The sequence below is a fragment of the Urtica dioica genome, chromosome 9, assembly GCF_054948205.1.
Source record: "Urtica dioica subsp. dioica isolate 48M chromosome 9, U.dioica_male_clone48M_v1_H2, whole genome shotgun sequence".
NCBI classification, from domain to species: Eukaryota; Viridiplantae; Streptophyta; class Magnoliopsida; order Rosales; family Urticaceae; genus Urtica; species Urtica dioica.
The window spans coordinates 7,037,350-7,059,899 of NC_142764.1; the positions used below are offsets into that span (position 1 = coordinate 7,037,350).

Sequence of the window (22,550 nt, forward strand, 5' to 3'; positions counted from 1 at the left end):
TAAGAAACAGAGCAAAGGTGTGAAAGCTCACCCTTGTGGTCTCGTTGGAGCCGCACGCGAGGAAGAAGAGCTTCGCCGGAGGTTCTTCGCGGGTGTTCGACAGTGTCCAACAAGGAGAAGAGACACGCTGAGAAATGAGCAACGGAGAGAGAGAGAGAGAGAGGGATAAAGAAGAAGAGACCGACGAGGAGTTGATGACTCCCGCTCTCTGTGGTTGCGCGCGTCGTGGGTCAGCCGACAGAAAGAGATTCTCGTCGGAAAACTTCGCCGGTAAGCCATGTACCTTCGTTCTCTTCCTCCGATTCTTCATGGTGGTGGTTTATGAGCTAAATGAATTGAATTGCATCCTCTAGGGTTTCGGTTTTCAAAAATTGATTTAGGGATTTTGGTTCTGATTGCTTGATTTCGTGGTTATGTGGTGTTTGGCTTCGGGTTTGGCTCGTTTTTTTGTGAATTCGTGTGTTAGGTTTGATTTCTGAAATCTCTTCGTGTTTTAGCCAAAAATTTGATTTGAAATTAGGGGTTTATTATTCTTTTTGGACATGGTTTGGCGTTTCTGAAATTGGGTTGGTGTTCTTGGATGTATGTTTTGGTCGGCGACAATGTGTTCAAGAATTCAACTATTTCTCTTTGCCAGGTAAATTTTGTTCTCAACTCGAAGGGCTTTTGGGTACGAAATAATAGGAGTCTTCGACGGGTTGGTCGTCCAGAGGATATGGGACAAGTACTTCGTGAAGAACCCGGCGACTCTGCAGATTCTCGCCCTGTCACAATCGCTCGTTTGCTAGTATCGGGTCTGGCCGGCGATTTCGTCCTCGAGCAAAGGGTTCCAAGTCCTCACGATCGAGAAAGAGGAGCAATGGATTTTAATAATAATAACTGAGAGTAACTTGATAATTAAACATGTTTTAAATCACATTTGATATCCACGTCACCAAATTTTTAACAGAGTTACAATAAATTTGACGGAAGGGGCAACGTCGCAGCAAAACAATAGTTCAAGATAGTTTTTGTGGAAATTTCGGGTTCATGGGGCAGTTCGTTAACGACTCTTGAATTCAGGGGGTATTCTTGTAATTTATCCAAAAAATAATTACTAAAGTTAGCCATTTAAAAAACATATTTCCTTCCTTTTTCAAAAATATGTATATGTGTTTTGATTTTTGTTGCTTCGCAAACTTTGTCTTATATTCATGAATAAATAAATTACATAACATAATAAGTAAAATCATTCTTGTTCGTGAGTAAAATTTAAGTATTTATTTAAATATTTGAGAGATTATTTTGATAGACTTATACAATTTGGATGTGTTACAATGTTTGCCTTTTCTCTTCCTTTTTCTTCTTCCTTTTTTTTTGGTTAGAGGTGTAATGATTAGAGCAAAATCATTTAATAATTTATGGTATCATTTTGTGTATGAGTTATGGTGTCTATATACTTTAGATTTTAATGTGTGTGTGACTAAATTATTATAAGTTTCAAGGAAATAGATTATGGTTAGATTAATTTTTTGGGGTTGAGAGAGACTGGAATTAAATTTAGGCAAAACCTGTGGGTTTGTATATGCAGAGAGGGAAAATAAATAGAGAGTCCCATTAATCCTCGTGTAGCAAACGAATAGAAGGTGCGGTTGAATAAAAAATAAAACCGTTATAAGCCTAATAAAATAAAATTTAAAACAGAACAGAAGTTTAGAAATAGCAAATAAACAAAGAAATATGTTAGTGAGAAAAAGTTTAGATTGTAAGATCCATTAGTATAATGTGTAATAGAGATATTAAGTTAACAAATAAAATAATCTATAGAATATATTAATTAACAATTAATGAAAATAAAAGTTGTGGGACCCACTCAAAACCGTAGAAGTTACGGTGTATTGCGATTTCAGTTTAGTATATCAGAATAATATATATATACTTGCACGTGTGTGTGTGTGTGTGTGTCTGTGTATATTATTTGCTTATAAAGGATCTTGCACGTTCGGATGAGAAACAATGATTTTCCATATTCCAACAATAATTTATTAGCACGATTCTGCCAACAGTTCTTGTGCATTAAGATGGTGAACAATATCTACATGAGCTAAGATATATTTTTTGTAATTTGTATTTATTTATTTTTTCTTATTCTAATGTAGTCGAACATGCTAAAATATGCTCCCGGAATCATAAATAAATAGTAGCGTGAAAAGAATTAAAGTTAGTGTTATGCCGTCTTTTTCTTATGGTAAAAAACGACACCACAATCGCAAAAACGACGTTACGATATAAAAGGACAGTTTAAGTCAAACACGCATGACCAAAGCCAAAAACCGAGCTTCAACCAAAGCTAGAAACCAAGCTTCAACAAAGCCAAAAACCAAGCTTCAACCAAAGCCGCCAACCAAGCTTCAACCAAAGCCAGAAACCAAGCTTCAACAAAGCCAAAAACCAAGCTTCAACCAAAGCCGCCAACCAAGCTTCAACCAAGCAAAAACCAAGCTTCAAACCAAGCAAAAACCAAGCTTCAACCAAGCTTCAATCAAGCAAAAACCAAGCGCCAACCAAGCTTCAATCAAGCACCGACCAAGCAAAAACCAAGCGCCAACCAAGCTTCAATCAAGCATCAACCAAGCATCAAGCACCGGTTTCTTTTCCTATAAATAATCCACTCAATCTCAACTCAAAGGGAGAACGAAAAAAAGAATCCCCCGAACTCAAAAGCTCTCAAAAACCCCAGAGACTCTCAATCCCATAATTCACTCAGCCAAATACTCTCCCAACTCGAGAGGACTCCAAACTCAGTACTCCAGCCGAGCTAAAGGGGGAAAAGGTCCAGGATTCACTCCGAACTCAAGAACTCTCTAAACCTCAAAAAGATTCCACTCCCCACTCTGGAATAGAGCCTGAACCAAGAATCCCATGAACTACGTCATGACCTGATCCCGCAAGGCGGGTACGTAGGCAGCTCACGAGGAGCACGGTCACGCCCCCCAGGCGAGCTCGACCCCCAGCAGGGGCGATCTCCAGACGAGCTCGACCTTCAGCCGAGCTCAACCTTCCAGGCGAGCTCAACCCCCAGGCAGGGGCGACCTCCAGGCGAGCTCGACCCCCCAGGCGAGCTCCCTCCAGGCAGGGCGACCTCCAGGCGAGCTCACCCCCAGGCAGGGGCGATTTCAAGGCGAGCTCGACCTCCAGCCGAGCTCGACCCCCCAGGCGAGCTCACTCTCCAGGCAGGGGCGATCACTAGGCGAGCTCGACTCTCCAGACGAGCTCGACCTCCAGCCAGGATCGACCCCCAGGCGAGCTCACTCTCCCAGCAGGGGCGATCTCCAGGCGAGCTCGACCTCCAGCCGAGTTCGACCCCCAGGCGAGCTCAACCTCCAGGAAGGGCGATCTCCAGGCGATCTCGACCTCCTGCCGAGCTCGACCCCCCATGCGAGCTCATCCCCCAGGCAGGGCGACCTCAAGGCGAGCTCACCCTCCAGGCAGGGGCGATCTCAAGGCGAGCTCGACCTCCAGCCGAGCTTGACCCCCCAGGCGAGCTCACTCTCCAGCAGGGCAACCTCCAGGCGAGCTCACCCTCCAGGCAGGGGTGATCTCAGGCGAGCTCACTCTCCAGGCAGGGGCGATCACTAGGCGAGCTCGACTCTCCAGACGAGCTCGACCTCCAGCTAGGATCGACTCCCAGGCGAGCTCGACCCCCAGGCGAGCTCAACCTTCCAGGCGAGCTCACTCTCCCAGTAGGGGCGATCTCCAGGCGAGCTCGACCTCCAGCCGAGTTCGACCCCCAGGCAAGCTCAACCTCCAGCCGAGCTCAACCTCCAGACGAGCTCGACCCTCCAGACGAGCTCGACCCCCCAGGCGAGCTCGACCTCCAGGCCAGGAATCTAAGACGAAGAACGCGTTCCCGACGAAAAAGAAGACAAAGCATCGTTTCCCTCTTTACGATTCTGAGATCCTCTGAAGCTCTTGGACGCTTTGGGCTTTGTCCCGAACTTCCTTGAGCCCACTGGACTCTCGAAAAATAATTTGGGCCGACCCCATATTAGGCACGTGACTATTCCAGGCATGCCACGTGTCCTCGAATGTTAAACCCAAAAAACGGCTTAACAGTTAGTAAAAATACTACTTGATATAAAAATAGTATTAAATAGCTATTTAACATTGGTTATTTTATTTTTTTAATTATATGACCATAAAAAAAAAAAACACCAAGGCAAAGCAAGGATAACATTATAACAACAAAAAAATGCTCTCTAGTTTCTAGTGGAGCCTTTCCTTAGTGGACCTGTCTATTCAGACACTTTCTTACGCCTACTTTCCTGGACGTTCTATCTCTGTCATATCTATCTTGTCCTTTGTTGCTTTTCGTGGAAGAGTACTGGACAGATAGATTCTGACGGCGGTATTAACGGACAAGGGAGAGGGCAGCCGGCGGGAGTTAGTAAGATGAGCAATGAGGAGGTTGATCTTTTGGTGAACCTTGCAGAGGGGCTCAACATAGACGAAGAAGACTGGGGGATGGATGCAGAGGGGACGGACGGGAAGGAGCTCTCTTCCCTCTGCGAGAATGCGGCGGTAGGGAAGGTAATGGCGTCCAAGATTGGATCCATTAAACTCCTATCCTCAATCCTTAAACGTCTTTGGTGGAATGAGAAGGATTGGCGCATTAAATTGCTAGCGAAGACTGAAGGAAACATGATGGTAGGACTGGAATTCATGTCGGTGGAAGCCTGCAATAAGATGATAGATAAGGGCCCATGGGTCTTTAATGGGGGGTCCTCCTGCTAGAAAGGATTGCCAGTTCTCATCGGTAAAACTTTGGATCAGAATTTTCGGGGTCCCAATTCAGGCCAGGAGTGAGGCTAATCTCCGAAGGTTGGCGGCGTCTGCAGGGGAAGTGGTAGACCTCAAATGGGACAACATCTACCGGTCGGTCCTCAGCGAGTTCTTTCGCTGTCGAGTTCAGGTGAAGTTGGACCACCCCATAAACCCAGGCCGTTTCATTCATGTGGGAGGTAAACCTGTTTGGATATCTTTCAAATACGAGAAACTCCCGATGGTGTGCCTCAGATGCGGCCGACTAAGCCACGGAACAGAATCCTGCAACCTGCCAGTGGTGAGAATCAAGGACTCGTCGGGGAATATCTATGCTCCGCTGGGACCATGGCTGAGAGCAGAGGTGGGACGGCGCTCATGTTTCGAGGAGGAGGCCTCAAACCAGAACCCTAAGCAAGCCGGCGGCTTCGGGAACGAGATTAGATCGGGAACTGCAGGAGTTGTGGAAGTTCCCGAGAACTCCAAGAGAAACAATGATGAGCTTTCTAGGGAGTTGGAGAGAGAGAAGGCTGGTTTTAAAAGTCCCGAAAAAAGAGTTAATATCCCAGTATTTATTGCGCCATCTGGCAACGTGGCGGGCCCCAAATTTTCGGATCCTGCTCTCGAGAAACTTGGGTTTATTGGGCTTCGGCCTCACAGCCCCCATAAGCCCAAAGACAATGGTTCTAAAAACAAAAATGGGCCGACCCTCCCTACAGACCCAGTAAAGCCTATTTCTGAAAAAAGAAACTGTGAGAAGCTGAGTAATCCCGCGGCTCTGCAACCATCTGGGGGGGGGGAATCAGATCTGTTCGTCGAAGAGCTATGACGGCGTTGGAGCCAAGAAGAGACGAATGGGGGCTCAGCCCGAGGTCGCAGAAGAAGAAGGGACCCGGGAACACCCTCAGAGCCGGAGGAAAACGTCGATTAAAAAGGCGGCGCGGCGCAGCTTCACAAAGAGGTCAACTCCGGCGACAAAAACTGAAAGCACGACTGAGAATAAACCAACTACATGCCTCCTCCACGGCCTGGGAGTTCTGGAGGAGGGGGCAACTATGTCAGAAGAAAGTCAGACGGGGAGGGAAGAGGATAGACTGGTGAGAAAAGAATCGGAGGGCGGTGTCTCTTCGGGATCGGCGGGGACTGGCGAGGTGAGCCAGACCCGACGGTCATTATGAATCTCCTCTGCTGGAATGCCCGGGGACTGGGCAACCCCGGTGCATTCCGCGACCTTGGGAGGCTCGTCCGTGATGAGTTTCCCGATGTACTTATCCTGTCTGAGACGAGGTTGAGATCCGCACAGTGTAAGCGATAGAAGGCAGCCCTTGGAAAGGATGGCTTATTTGTTGTTGATAGTCGGGGAAGAAGCGGAGGTTTGGTGCTTCTATGGGCGGAGGGAGTCTCGGTTACGGTCCATTCTTCATCCATAGGGCACATTGATACTATCATTAGGAAAGAGGAGAAAGAATGGCGTTTTACGGGAACCCAAAATCAGACGAATGACGTTTCTCGTGGGAACTGCTGAAGAGATTGGCTGGGGCCCATGGAAACAGGAAACTACCGTGGCTCGTAGGAGGAGGCTGGAACGAAATTTTGTACGACGGAGAGAATGAGGGGGGAGCGCGGAGGAGTTGGAGTCTTATGAGTGAGTTCCATGAGGCCCTTAACGAAGCGGGGCTGGAGGACTTGGGGTATAGAGGAGAGAAATTCACGTGGGCCAACGGGTGGCCCCCCCGGGATTCATCCAAGAACGACTTGATTTTATTTGTGCCAACGAAGAGTGGTTGCAGACTTTCCCGGACTTTGAAGCCTTCAACCTGGACTTCAACGGATCGGATCACCGCCCGATTCGCCTCAGGCTTGGAAGGGGGAAGGAGAGAGCCAAGAGACGTCCCGGGCCCCGATTCCACTTTGAGGAAAAATGGAGGTTCGAGGAAGATTTCAAAGACAAGATTCGGGAAACGCGGATTACAGAAGGCGGCGGTTGGCCGGGGGAGGTATCGGCTGATCATCTTCGCACGAGGCACGCCCTAACAGAGTGGGATCGGGAAAAGTTCAAGAACCTACCCCATAAAATTGGAGCGTTGCGAAGACGGATTGCGGGTTTGAAGATGGATCGGGTGCACGCTTCGAATGTTCCCCTAATCACTTCCCTCAATGTAAAGCTTGAAAAGCTTCTCTCGGCGGAGGAGATTCATTGGAAACAATGGGCCCGGGTTAATTGGCTTGCTCATGGAGATCACAACACTAAGCTCTTCCATGCCCAAGCCAATCAAAGACGCAGAACGAACACCATTACGTCGATAATGGATACGGATGGAGCAAACCTCTCAAGAAACTCTGATATTCTGCGGGTGTTTTCGAGCCACTACAGCGATTTTTTCACGTCGACCACTCCGGGGGAGGACGATCTTGACGAGGGGATATCTGACTCGGTCCCGAAGCTGCCCGAGGAGACAAGGGAGACGTTGGAGAGCCCATTCACTCCGGAAGAGGCTGTAAAGGCTTTGTTCGACATGCACCCAACGAAAGCACCGGGCCCGGACGGATGGACTGCGGGGTTTTTTCTGACTTGCTGGGACTTGGTGGGGGAAAGAGTCGTCCAGAGCTGCCTTCGGATTCTTAACGACGGGGTGAGTGTTGCAGTTTAGAATGATACTTAGATATCACTCACCCCAAAGAAAGAGAAGGCCAAGAACGTCAAAGACTACCGTCCTATCTCTCTGTGTAACATTCTTTATAAAATTGTGGCAAAGGCTCTAGCTAACCGCCTTCGGGAGACTATCGGTTTTGTCATCGACGACAACCAGAGTGCTTTTATCACTGGGCGGAATATTGGTGATAATATAATGGTGGGTTTCGAGTGTAACCATTGGCTTCGGGCACGCAAGCGAGGTCGTGTTGGGTATGCTACCCTCAAACTCGATATGAGTAAGGCCTATGACAGGATCGAGTGGGTCTACGTCAAAAGAATGATGAAGGCTATGGGGTTTGGGCCGAAGTTGGTCGGCCGGGTATTGGACTGTGTATCCACGACTAAATTCTCGCTCCTAGTTAATGGACAGCCCTCCGAACCCTTTACCGCTTCCCGAGGTCTCCGCCAAGGTGATCCCCTGTCTCCATACCTTTTTATACTTTGTGCCCAAGGTTTCTCCTCCTTGATTCCCCAACAGGTCCAAAATGAGGCTATCCTGGCATACGTATATCGAGAAGAAGCCCGGAGGTGTCGCACTTGTTCTTCGCCGATGACAGTCTTGTTTTCTTCCGGGCGGACGTTAATGAGTGCCGAGCCCTTCACCATTGCATCTCCATCTATGAAAAGGCGTCAGGGCAGGTGGTGAACTTCGAAAAATCGACGATCTCTTTCTCGCCCAATACCTCTTCGTACCACATCGGACAAATCAAAGAGATGCTCGGGGTGCGTGTAGCCGAGGGACTCAATCTCTACCTAGGTCTTCCCACTTTCACACTCCGATCCAAGAACCTCCAGTTTGGCTATCTTAGGACAAGAGCTCTTCGAAAGATTGGGGGGTGGAGCCAGAAGCTGATTTCGATGGGGGGGCGCGAGACGCTAATCAAATCTGTCATTCAATCCATTCCGACGTATGCCATGAGCTCGTTCAAAATCCCCATAGGAGTTTGCGAAGAAATTGAGAAGGAATGCGCTAACTATTGGTGGGGATCAGAGGGATCGAAGAATAAACTCCACTGGCAGGGTTGGGACCAGCTGTGTCGGCCAAAGAGTCAAGGGGGGATGGGTTTCCGAAAGCTCGCCGACTTCAATCGAGCTCTTCTCGCCAAACAAGTGTGGAGACTAGCGTGTGAGCCTCAAACTCTGGCGGCAAAGGTCATGGCGGGCAAGTATTTCTTCAACTCCTCGATTTTAGACGCGAAGTTAAAGACGGGTTGTTCCTATGTGTGGAGAAGCCTCGTGTGGGGAGCGGAGCTGCTCAAAACGGGGTGTAGATGGAGAGTCGGAGATGGCAGTTCCCTGCGAATTTATGGAGACAAATGGTTACCGACGCCGTCTTCATTGTCGTGCAGTCCCCGAGGATACTTAGCCCGGATGCCAAAGTCAGTGAGTTACTTCTCGATTCAGGAGAGTGGAATGCTCAAATGGTTAGAGAAGCTTTCTTACCTTTCGAAGCAGAGGCTATTCTAGCTATGGCACGACCTAATATTTAGCAGGGAGACAGATTAGTGTGGCACCCCGGGCCTCATGGAGTCTACACAGTTCGCAGCGGTTATCACTTTGCGAGAACAACTGGTGAAGACAAGGTGGAGGCTGATCCGTCTAACACCTCACCCGACGAGTTGTGGGGCAAAGTGTGGAATCTTGAGCTTCCCCCTAAAGTCAAGGTCTTTTTGTGGCGGGCTAGCATGTTGGAATCGATCTAGGGTTTAAGAAAAAGTTTAACGCTTCGTTAAGCGGCGGAATTTTAAAAAATTTCTTTTTAAGTAAAACTAGTTTTTACTAACCTAGACAAGAGCATGTACATGTAAATAAAAACTAATATGAGCTATTAAAGTTACTAACCTTTCTTGAAGCTTGAACCTTGTAGAAGCTTTTGGAAAGTTGCAACGCTCGTCTCCCCTCGCAGCACGTCTCTCTTTCTTTCCTCGGCACCTCGAGCAACCACGAAAGTTTCTATCACTAAATCACTCGAAAAGAAGGAATCAGTGAGTGGGCACTTTTAAACACTACGACTTAAGAACAAGTCTCGAAGTCGTAGAGCTAAACACTAGGTCGAGTGAGGACCTAGGTGCCAAGACAAGAAAAATCGAAAATATAAACTAGAGAGAGAGAGAGAGGAAGGGGCGGCCAAGTCTAGAGAGAGAAGCTCTCAATCTCTAAAACTTTGAATGAATGAAATGTGTGGAATGAGGCTCCTATTTATAGGAGAGGTCTCACCTTCAATAAGGTAGTTTCCTCTTCTATAGAATATCACATATTCATGAGCAAATATTGCCCATTTCCCTCTTATTCCACACGGCCAAGGCAGCCTTCTAGAAGGCTTGGATTTGTTTCCTTTTATGTGCCTTGCCTTGCCTTTTTCTTACTTGGCCGAAATTCTTAAGCATCCTTATGCAAATTTGTTTCCTCTTTTTCTTTTGGCAAGTATCTATATACATTTATGCACAAAATAAACTCTCTTTCTTTGGGTATTATGGGCGCCCAACATGTCTCTAGAAGGAGCTTCTAGAAGCTTCTTCATTTGTTCATAACAACATGAGAAAAGCCCATTAAGAATTTTCAATAAAATTCTTATGAAACGAAATTAATTCACAAGGCCCAATTAATCATATTATGGCCGAGTGACATTAAGTCATCAAATGAACTTGTCAAAATTTATTGACATCCATTTCATCCTTATGTCTCAAAAGACAAAAATACCCTTTCGACGATTTTCGTTCTTGTTTTGACTTAGCTTCCAGTTTAACTATTCCTATCGATGTGATTCGTGACAGTGACCTCATGGACCCAAATGAACAAAGCTTGAGCTAAACACTTGGACTCAAAAGTTCACAAACCTTTTCCAAGTTTAGCTTAATGCCAACTGACTCCACTAAAGAGCTGACACTGAAAATCTCTCGGTTCAAATGAATTTATTTTCTACTCAAGAATTCGACCTAATTATGATGAGCGGATCCACTGAATATTATCTATGCTACCCTTCATGAATGTCATCAGCTAGTCGGGATTTACTAAATTACCATTTTACCCTTCTAGCTGTTATTTCCTCAACTCCTTTGTCGCTTGTGAATAAGTTAGAAACAATGTATTGACGAGGAGCTAACAAGTCACATTGTTTCATCCAAAAGAGTCAGGACTCGATTTGGACACTGGCCAGTTCATTTATTCACACTCCAAGGAACAAAGCATGAGGTGACATACATTGCATTTCAGCAATCTTGTACATGAATTCCATATCTATGAGAACTTCACAAAGTTACTCATGACAGACTCACAACTTAGTACCTCACCAATAGGCCTTGTTCGGAATCACATAGTGAGTCCGAAATTTGACTTTCTCAAATGAGAATACTAAGGTGTGAAATGGCATGTCTCATTTCAGGATTAAGGTAAGCATGATGCAATTCATACATAGTGACTTCGAGACATAAGAGGTTAAATGGTTTGTTCTTATATTGTCTCTAGAAGTGCACTGGTCAATTCAGTACCTTCGGAAGATACCTAGAAGAACTATAGAGTCTCCAACTCTCAATGCCTCATAACCAGACATCATAGATTCTTCTAACAATCATACTGAGGTCAATAGTCCTTTGACCCTAAGATTGCGAATATATCGTTTTAAGCAAACTACGAAGAGTTTGTTCATGCAAATCTACATTTGTCTCTTCGTAAGTTGTTTAGTTTGTTTATGGACTAAAAGACTATGGTTTTATCATAAAGCTTCAGACAAGGAAGATTGAATGAACGTTTCAACTTTTTATTAATGAATAAGCAATTACAAGCAAGAGTCTTCGTAAGACTATATGACATCAAATGTACATAAATAGACACTACTACTCTTCTTGTGGGCACCATTGACAACAAACTCCCACTTGAATCAAAGAAGATGTGAGTAGTCCTACATGCCTAATCCCTCTCGAAGTTGGTCGAAGACCATGTTCGCTAGGGCCTTGGTGAATGGATCTTCCAGAGATCTACTTCACTCCACGTCTCCGCGTTGCGCGATCTCTCGAATCAAATGGTATTTCCTCTCAATATGTTTAGAGTGCTTATGGCTTCTAGGTTCCTTTGAGTTAGCGACAGCCCCACTATTATCATAATAAAGGGTCATGGGCTCGTCGACGTTTGGAACAATTTCCAAATACTTAAGGAACTTTCTAAGCCATACAGCCTCTTTGGATGCTTCACAAGCAGCCACATATTCTGCTTCTATTGTGGAGTCAGCAATGCAAGATTGCTTAATACTTCTCCACACAACAGCTCCACCATTAAGGATGAACACAGATCCCGAAGTGGATTTCCTGGAATCCTTATCCGCTTGAAAATCAGAGTCGGTATATCCCGTCATAGTCAGGTCAGTACCTGAGTATGTAAGCATCAAGTTCCTAGTTCTTCGAAGATACTTAAGAACATGCTTAACAGCAATCCAGTGCTCGGGTCCAGGGTTGGATTGGAAACGGCTAACTACGCCAACGGCGAAACAGATGTCAGGTCTAGTGCAAAGCATAGCACACATAAGGCTTCCTACGGCAGAGGCGTAAGGAATTTTCCTCATGTCTTCAATCTCTTGTGCAGTCTTGGGAGACTGGTCCTTAGAGAGTGAAACTCCATGCCTAAAGGGTGTTTGACCCCTCTTGCAGTCTTGCATCGAGAAGCGATCCATCACCTTATCAATATAAGATGCTTGAGAGAGCGACAGGGTCCGGTTTTTCCTATCTCGAAAGATTTGGATCCCCAGAATGTACGCGGCTTCTCCTAGATCCTTCATATCGAATTGCTTTGCTAGCCAGACCTTAACCTCAGATAACTTACCCACGTCATTACCAATGAGAAGTATATCATCGACATATAGTACCAGAAACACAACTTTGCCTTCGTGTATTAACTTGTAAACACAAGGCTCATCTATTGACTGTTCAAAGCCGAAGCTCTTTACAGTTTCATCGAATCTAATATTCCATGATCTAGATGCTTGCTTTAGTCCATAAATGGATTTAAGCAACTCACAAACCTTGGTCTCTTGACCTTTATCCACGAAACCGTCTGGTTGAGCCATGTAAATGCGCTCGTCAAGATTGCCATTCAGAAAGGCTGTCTTGACATCCATTTGCCAGATCTCATAGTCGAGAGCTGCAGCTATGGATAGGAGTATGCGGATGGATTTAAGCATCGCGACTGGCGAGAAGGTTTCTTCATAGTCAATCCCTTCTTGTTGGGTATAACCATTCGCCACAAGTCGTGCTTTGAACGTCTCGACGTTCCCATCAGGACCCCTTTTCTTCTTGTATATCCACTTACACCCTACGGGTTTAATCCCTTCAGGAAGGTCTACAAGTTTCCAGACTTTGTTTACATACATCGAGTGCATTTCAACTTTCATGGCGTCAAGCCAAAGGTTTGATTCAGAACAAGCCATCGCTTGGCTATAGGAAACAGGGTCATCCATGTCGGAGACGGCTACAAGAGAGTCTCCATAAGACATGTACCTGTCAGGCTTTTGAGTAGCCCTCCCACTACGTCTAAGTACTACTTGACGAGATTCTGATGAGTTAGGTTGTGTTTCAGTTGGGGTAAGAACAGTTCTTACAGATGAGGTAGAAGCTTCCTCACCCAACTTTTCTTCAAGCACAATTTTGCTTCTAGGTTTCGCATCCTTCATAAAGTCCTCCTCAAGGAAACGAGCATTCGTGCTAACGAAAGTCTTATCGTCCTCGGGACTATAGAAAGTAAAACCTTTGGTTTCCTTCGGATATCCTACAAACAGGCACAATTCTGACCTACTAGCCAACTTGCTAGTCTTTTGCCTCAGCACGTGTGCAGGGCAACCCCAAATTCGGATGCGGCCAAGATTCACTTTACGGCCAGTCCATCGTTCATAAGGAGTACCAGGAACCGTTTTGGACGGAACTTGGTTCAGAATGTAGGCGGCTGTTTCGAGGGCATAGCCCCAAAAGGAAAGCGGGAGTGATGAGTAACTCATCATTGATCTAACCATCTACATAAGAGTTCGGTTTCTTCTCTCTGACACTCCGTTTTGTTGAGGTGTGCCAGGTGCGGTAAGCTGAGAAGCGATACCTTCTTCTTTAAGAAAGTCATCGAACTCTCCAGACATATACTCACCACCTCGATCAGATCGAAGGGTTTTGATCACTTTGCTAGTTTGCTTTTCCACTAAAGCCCTAAAGACCTTAAATACGTTAAAGGTCTCGGATTTGTGTTTAAGCAAATAGACAAACCCATATCTTGAGTAATCATCAGTGAAGGTAACGAAGTATTCGTATCCTCCACGTGCCTGTTGGTTGAGCGGACCACATACATCAGAATGTATTAGTTCCAGCAACTCAGTGGCTCTTCGACCCTTATCGGAGAAAGGTCGCTTAGTCATTTTTCCTTCTATGCAGGATTCACAAGTAGGTAGTGAACCTATTGCAGAGGCTTGGAGTGGACCATCCCTCACAAGTCTCTTAATCCTATCTAGACTGATATGACCAAGTCTTAAGTGCCAGAGGTATGTTGATTTTGTTAGATCGGAGGATTCAGAAAGTTTGATCCTCTTTGGCTCCCTAATTAGATCGTTATCTATTTCGGTGTCTAAAAGAGAAGGTTGAGTGGGATAGATGTAGAAAAGAGCATTCTTCATACATGCATCAGTGACAAAAGAATTATCAGGAAACGAAATACGAATTCCATTCTTAATGAACTTTAAACAATAATCTTGCTCACGAAGACGAGCAACGGATATTAAGTTCTTCCCAAAGGTAGGAACAAAATAAACATTATTCAAGTTTTAAAGTGCGGTCTTAAAAAGACAGCGTCACGGATCCCACAGCCTTTGCAGACACCAGGCTCCCATCACCCCATTTGAAACAGAACTCGCCTTCCTCTAAGCTTTTGGTTTTCTTGAAACCATTCAAGGAACAACAAATATGGTTAGTAGCAGCGGAGTAAAAAATCCACGTTGATACATTATCAGCTACTAAGCATGCTTCGGTAACTAGTACAATACTATGTTCCTTGGCTTTGAGATAGGCGGGACAGTTCCTTTTATCGGCCTTGTAAGGTCTCTTCACAGTTCCAGAGGCGGAGGCTTTTTGCTCAGTAGCATGTGCCTCTCCTTGATTCCTCTTTCTCTTAGTGAAACCTACAGCAGTGTGAAGTTCCTCCATAAGCTTGGTAACAGTGTACTCTAGCTTGTTAATGGAGTAGTTCATCTTGAAGGTATCAAGAGATGCGGGGAGAGTTTCTAAGATCACATCTATGACATTCTTCCCATCAATCTCAGATCCTAGGATTTCCATTTTACTCAGATGACTAATGATCAATATCATAAAGTCTCCAATAGGAGTCCTAGCCTGCATATGACAGTTCATAAACTGTCGGACTGCTTGTAGCCTTGTTTGACGCCTTTGCCCACCAAACATCTCAAGGAGATTGTAGAGCATGTCAGCGGCAGTCTCGAAGTCACGATGTTGCTCTTTCAGCATATTGTTCATAGATGCCAAGATATAGCACCTCACAATCTCATCGGATCGAAGCCAGGCCGCTAAGGCGTCATTGTCCTCTTGAGTTGAATCATCATTCGTCAGAGGAGGACATGGGGTGGTGAGTACCCATTTGTGTTTGTTAACGGTAGGTATTATGTCGAGGTTACGTTTCGAGTCTATGTAGTTTTCGTTTTTGAGTTTGATCGAGGAAAGAAAGATAGAGAGATGGTTGAGAGACATATTGCCTATATAAGTTGAAACAAGTTTATGATTAGTCTTTGGTTTAGGATTTAAGTTTCATTAAGACTTTTGTAAAATCCAAAGGTGTTATAAACCAAACGATAATTTACTCCCTCAAGAGAAGGCCGCAAAAAATTTCCATTTATAAGTAAATGTCACATCATTAATGCTAAGCCAAGATGTCAATACATCTATTTTGACTAGCCACCTTGTAAATTGGTTTGATCACTCACATCCTTTCGCAGAGCCTCAAGGGAGGATACTAGGGATTGAGCCTAAGCGTGCAACCAACCACTTAGTCCAAAAGATCAGCTTTGAAAAACAATCCCCCAAGGGGAGGCCTTGCCATCATTGCATCACTCTCGGACGTAGCTCATTGAGCAATGATCGAAGCAATAACGCCTTGGAGTACTCACATTTAAGTGAGGGTCGCAAGAGCGGCTCTTAGTCCCACGTTATTGCATCTTTCACTAGTGTTGGGGATCGCGGGTTACAAACAACGAATATAACCCTCCCACTTAGTTTTTGGAGTTGGTTCATCGACTCTTATAAGTTCGGAAACAAATTTCCTAGTTAGAGAGCGACAGAGCGGACAACTAGAAGAGAATCCTAGATCGACATGTTCAGAGCAGTATTAGTGCATAAAGGCACAAGGTACATACTCGATCTTTTCCTATTTTCTATTTCGGGAAAGTGCGTGAGGGAAGTGTGAACTTCAACTCACTCGAACACTTGAAAGTTTGAGATTACACATCTTTTTATTTTTCGGCTTGTCTACAAGGAGACCTCCCACTCAAAATTTCAAGAGCATATAGATTTTGAACATATGTGATATAGATATAGTTTTGAAAACATTTTGAAAACTTATTTGATTTGGATGACAAAAATTTTCAAGTTTGAAAGTGAAAACGGTTTTTCAAAATTCAAACTAGTTTTGTAAAAATTCAATTTCAATTAAACTTTCAAAAATCAAAACATTTTAATCTTACACATCATGTTTATAATCATATGAAAAACATTTTTGTTCAAGAAAGTTTTCTCATTAGAGTTCTATAACTCATGGTAGTGGGGTTTGAAAATCCGGATTTCTAAAAAAACTAGAGTTTCAGACAGCCGCGCACCTCGGAGTAAAATCGCCATATCTGGCGGCTCCGATGTCCTTTTGAGCCGAAACCGGTGGCATTGGACAGAGGACAGACAGAGCTTTAATTTGATTTAAGAATCATTAAATTTCGATTTCTGAGCAGAGAGTTATGCCACTTTTAATGCGGGTTTACTCCAGCTCAAAGAAAAAGAAATAAATTAAAACTTTGTCCTACTTAGATGCGAAAAAGAATCAAGTGTAACGGAACGTTTTAAGATGTTGTTTAAAACTTTTATTTGTGTTTTATTAGCAAGGTAATAACAAGGCATAAAAGAAATAACAACAAGCATAAAACGATTCAAGTAAAAATAAGAAACTAGCAAGGTAACAAAACTAGTCACAAAATTTTACTCGAAAATTCTCAAACCTTTAAAAACACGTTTTTCAATATAAAAAATTAAAAACTTTTAGAACTGATTCTAATGTGTTTTAACATCATCCCAAACTCATAGAAAATCAACATGGTTTTTAATTTAAAGGCATGAGCAATAAATTAAAAAAAATCTAAGATTACAATTCTAACTTGTCACAAAAATAGTAAACTTTCGAAAACGATTTTCAAGCTCATAATTTAAAAACATGCACATGCATTCCTTTGACCATAGCTCTGATACCATTTGTTGGAATCGATCTAGGGTTTAAGAAAAAGTTTAACGCTTCGTTAAGCGGCGGAATTTTAAAAATTTTCTTTTTAAGTAAAACTAGTTTTTACTAACCTAGACAAGAGCATGTACATGTAAATAAAAACTAATATGAGCTATTAAAGTTACTAACCTTTCTTGAAGCTTGAACCTTGTAGAAGCTTTTGGAAAGTTGCAACGCTCGTCTCCCCTCGCAGCACGTCTCTCTTTCTTTCCTCGGCACCTCGAGCAACCACGAAAGTTTCTATCACTAAATCACTCGAAAAGAAGGAATCAGTGAGTGGGCACTTTTAAACACTACGACTTAAGAACAAGTCTCGAAGTCGTAGAGCTAAACACTAGGTCGAGTGAGGACCTAGGTGCCAAGACAAGAAAAATCGAAAATATAAACTAGAGAGAGAGAGAGAGGAAGGGGCGGCCAAGTCTAGAGAGAGAAGCTCTCAATCTCTAAAACTTTGAATGAATGAAATGTGTGGAATGAGGCTCCTATTTATAGGAGAGGTCTCACCTTCAATAAGGTAGTTTCCTCTTCTATAGAATATCACATATTCATGAGCAAATATTGCCCATTTCCCTCTTATTCCACACGGCCAAGGCAGCCTTCTAGAAGGCTTGGATTTGTTTCCTTTTATGTGCCTTGCCTTGCCTTTTTCTTACTTGGCCGAAATTCTTAAGCATCCTTATGCAAATTTGTTTCCTCTTTTTCTTTTGGCAAGTATCTATATACATTTATGCACAAAATAAACTCTCTTTCTTTGGGTATTATGGGCGCCCAACATGTCTCTAGAAGGAGCTTCTAGAAGCTTCTTCATTTGTTCATAACAACATGAGAAAAGCCCATTAAGAATTTTCAATAAAATTCTTATGAAACGAAATTAATTCACAAGGCCCAATTAATCATATTATGGCCGAGTGACATTAAGTCATCAAATGAACTTGTCAAAATTTATTGACATCCATTTCATCCTTATGTCTCAAAAGACAAAAATACCCTTTCGACGATTTTCGTTCTTGTTTTGACTTAGCTTCCAGTTTAACTATTCCTATCGATGTGATTCGTGACAGTGACCTCATGGACCCAAATGAACAAAGCTTGAGCTAAACACTTGGACTCAAAAGTTCACAAACCTTTTCCAAGTTTAGCTTAATGCCAACTGACTCCACTAAAGAGCTGACACTGAAAATCTCTCGGTTCAAATGAATTTATTTTCTACTCAAGAATTCGACCTAATTATGATGAGCGGATCCACTGAATATTATCTATGCTACCCTTCATGAATGTCATCAGCTAGTCGGGATTTACTAAATTACCATTTTACCCTTCTAGCTGTTATTTCCTCAACTCCTTTGTCGCTTGTGAATAAGTTAGAAACAATGTATTGACGAGGAGCTAACAAGTCACATTGTTTCATCCAAAAGAGTCAGGACTCGATTTGGACACTGGCCAGTTCATTTATTCACACTCCAAGGAACAAAGCATGAGGTGACATACATTGCATTTCAGCAATCTTGTACATGAATTCCATATCTATGAGAACTTCACAAAGTTACTCATGACAGACTCACAACTTAGTACCTCACCAATAGGCCTTGTTCGGAATCACATAGTGAGTCCGAAATTTGACTTTCTCAAATGAGAATACTAAGGTGTGAAATGGCATGTCTCATTTCAGGATTAAGGTAAGCATGATGCAATTCATACATAGTGACTTCGAGACATAAGAGGTTAAATGGTTTGTTCTTATATTGTCTCTAGAAGTGCACTGGTCAATTCAGTACCTTCGGAAGATACCTAGAAGAACTATAGAGTCTCCAACTCTCAATGCCTCATAACCAGACATCATAGATTCTTCTAACAATCATACTGAGGTCAATAGTCCTTTGACCTTAAGATTGCGAATATATCGTTTTAAGCAAACTACGAAGAGTTTGTTCATGCAAATCTACATTTGTCTCTTCGTAAGTTGTTTAGTTTGTTTATGGACTAAAAGACTATGGTTTTATCATAAAGCTTCAGACAAGGAAGATTGAATGAACGTTTCAACTTTTTATTAATGAATAAGCAATTACAAGCAAGAGTCTTCGTAAGACTATATGACATCAAATGTACATAAATAGACACTACTACTCTTCTTGTGGGCACCATTGACAACATAGCAAGGATATTATCCTGACTAGAGCGAACCTCGAGCGAAGACATATACCGGTCCAACCGGACTGCCCCCTCTGTAGCTGTAAAAATGAGACTTCCAGCCACGCTCTTATCTTCTGTCCCTCGCTAGATGAGGCGTGGTCAAACACTCCATTTGACCATCTCCGGGACAGAAATCCTCAACAAGGGCTGAAAGATGTCTTGATGGAGGCTATTGGGAAGCCGTCCTTCTCTCTCCTCGAGATGTTTCTCTGGGAGGTGTGGAACCAGCACAACAGGCTTCTCCATGAGGGACGTGGGGATTTCAGATCTGCGTTCCCGCGGGTAGTGAACCTACTGGAAGATTTTCGGCGCTACAGTGTTTCTACGACAGCGAGAGAAAAACCGGTGGTATGTGATGTTTGGGCCCCGCCTCGTCAGTTCCGGTGGAAGATGAATGTTGATGCTTCTTTTCCTTACTCTGGGTCGGTCATGGGTCTGGGAGGTTGTGGCCGCGACACGACGGGCAAGTTTGTAGCTGGATTCACGAGAGTCAAGCCAAAAGAGAGGACGGTCCTCCAGGCGGAACTGGAGGCGATCAGGACTGGGCTGGTCTTCGCGTCGAACTGGGGGTTGTGGCCGTGTGAGGTGGAGACTGACGCCAAAGCTGCGACATCGCTGATCCTCGGTAAGTCCGTGGTCCAGGATGAGTGTGGATTTCTCATAGGTGACATTTCCAGACTGCTTCGTGAGTCAGGCTCGTTGCTTAGTTTTGTCAAGAGGGAAGGCAACAAAGTAGCTCATACTCTAGCGCAAGTTTCTTTTAATTTCAACTCTATTGCTACCTGGTCTTTGATACCCCCGAGTTGCATTGCGAATATTATTTTGGCGGAATCCGCCGCGATTTCTCAGTAATCAATAAAATTGGGTTTGTCTTAAAAAAAACATTGGTTATTTTAAGCTCGTAATGCAGTCTGAGGTTTAAAGCATTGAGTTGTACGGATCTAGACGTAACTATAGAAATAAATTTCTTCTTCAAGGGCGGTTATAAGAAACTTTTTCTATGTATTGAATGACAAAATTAGTACAACAATTATCTCACGAAGAACTCTTGATTTCAAGTACGCAGTTCCGAGAACTCCGAGTATTCCTAAGTACAGACGAATTTAGTAAAATAGATAAAGTAAATGAAGGTGCTGATTAATAGGTGAAGTTTCTGGCGTGTATTTATGTGCGTAAAAAAATATCTCTCCTTTCAGCCACCTCTTTTTGTATTTATAGGCCTTGGGATGAAATCCCACGTCTCGCGCGATTATCAGGTAACCGTTCCCATAACGTGTGTAGTGGGTGGTTACTTCCTTTTTGGCTCGGCATAATCGTCGAGGTGAGCATTTTACTTATGTTTGAATTTGTTTACACGTGTTTTGTATTTGGTTTGACTAGTCTTTGACCTATCATTTTCTCTTTTCTCCAAAGTTCTGCTTGATATGGCTCGCTTTTAGCTTATGAACGGATCGTTCCTTATTATCCTTAGTAAACCCTCGAGCCTATTTAACTCGAGCTCGGTACCATATTTCTTATGTTCTCGGCGCTCATGCTCGGATTCGGCAGATTATATAACACTATGTAAACTAAACGAATTAAAAAAAGTAGTGAATAATACTCTTTCCATATTTTACATTAGCGGAAAAATATAAAAAAGTATCGAAAGAACATGTAGAATTCGGAAGATTTAGCGGAAAAATAAAAAAGTATCCAAAGAACATATAGAATTCGGAGATTTAGAAAAATATCCCAAATAGACTTCGGAGCGGAGCCTTTTATTTGCATGAAATATAACACTCTCGAAAATATATACTCTACGAGCATACTTACTATGTTTAAAAGGTCATAAATCCTAGAGGATATAGGGTCTAGGGTATACTTATGAGTATTTTTTTTTCTATCCATTTAAAATATTTTGTGGAGTAAAAAAATCTCAAGATAAATTCTTGAAATTTAAAAATGAGTCTACTAAAATATGTTAAAAAATATAAAAACCTAAAATCCATAATTTGAAGAAAACTTTAAAATAAGGTATCATGTCAAAATAATGAATAAAATTTAATAATATCATGCGTGTGTTTTTTAATAGAGACGAAGTGTAGGCTTGCCTTGTGGGAGTATAGAAGTAGAGCTAGTGGCTTCCCGCCGCACGGGAGTTTTTGGCTGTATAAGTAATTGAACAATTTTTTTCTTAGTAGGTGGTACTCAGGTATTCTGATTCATCCATATTTTGAGGATACTATGAAAAATCCATTGATATGCTCTCTTTTGTTCGTGGGAAACTTACCTATGATGTTTAAAATGTGTTATCGTTTGATTCTAATTTTGAATCCTTTTAAAGTTGAGATTTTATATGTGATCACTATTTAATAATTTATGGTATTTGTTGTCGGCCCGTCAACGATCGACAAGGGCAAAATCACAACGCCACCTCCCGGCCGGCCAAGGCCCGTCCGGCCGACTCCCGGCCGGCCAAGGCCCGCCCGGTCGACTCCCGGCCGGTAGCCTCCCGGCCGGCCAAGGTTTGCCTTGGCCAATGGCCGGCTCAGGGCTTGCCTCGGCCAATGGCCGGCTCAGGGCTTGCCTCGGCCATTGGCCGGCCCAAGGTTTGCCTCGGCCATTGGCCGGTCTAAGGCTTGCCTCGGCAAATGGCCGGCCCAAAGGCTTACCTCGGCCACTGGCCGGCCCAAGGCTTGCCTCGGCCAACCAAGGCCCGTTCGGCTGACTCCCATCCGGCCAAGTCCTGTCCGGTCGACTCCCGGCCGGTCAAGTCCCGTCTGGCCAGCTCCCAGCCGGGCAAGGCCTGCCCAGTCAACTCCCGGCCGGCAGCCTCCCGGCCGACCAAGGTTTGCCTCGGCCAATGGCCGGCTCAAGGCTTGCCTCGGCCAATGGCCGGCTCAAAGGCTTGCCTCGGCCAATGGCCGGCCAAACGGCTTGCCTCGGCCATTGGCCGGCCCAAGGCTTACCTCGGCCAACCAAGGCCCGTCCGGCCGGCTCCCGGCCAGCCAAGTCCCGTCCGGTCGACTCCCAGCCGGACAAGTCCCGTCCGGCCTGCTGCCGGCCGGCCAATGCCCGCCCGGTCGACTCCCGGCCGACAGTCTCCAGGCCGGCCAAGGTTTGCCTCATCCAATGGCCGGCTCAAGGCTTGCCTCGGCCATTGGCCTGCCCAAGGCTTGCCTCGGCCAATGGCCGACCCTAGGCTTTCCTCGGCCAATGGCCGACCCTAGGCTTGCCTCGGCCAATGGCCGACCCTAGCTTGCCCCTGCCAATGGCCGACCCAAAATCCTTCTCGGCCAAGGGGTGCCTCTGTGACCCCTTGGTCGCCTATAAATAGAGAGGTCCGCCCTCTCCCAAAGGTAATCCGAATTTG

At 44.3% G+C, this 22,550-nt stretch overlaps 1 protein-coding gene across 1 annotated transcript in view; it reads left to right on the forward strand.

The window, feature by feature from the left end:
• The first annotated feature begins 5,654 nt into the window (after positions 1-5,654).
• The window catches only part of LOC149384750 (uncharacterized), a 36,110-nt gene continuing 19,214 nt past the window's right edge, over positions 5,655-22,550 (forward strand). Inside the window, exons 1-5 of the mRNA XM_089626151.1 lie at positions 5,655-5,951; positions 6,591-7,433; positions 7,557-7,801; positions 8,014-8,919; positions 19,237-19,862. Coding sequence (XP_089482277.1) covers positions 5,655-5,951; positions 6,591-7,433; positions 7,557-7,801; positions 8,014-8,919; positions 19,237-19,862 — 2,917 coding nt within the window. The remainder of the gene's footprint in view (positions 5,952-6,590; positions 7,434-7,556; positions 7,802-8,013; positions 8,920-19,236; positions 19,863-22,550) is intronic.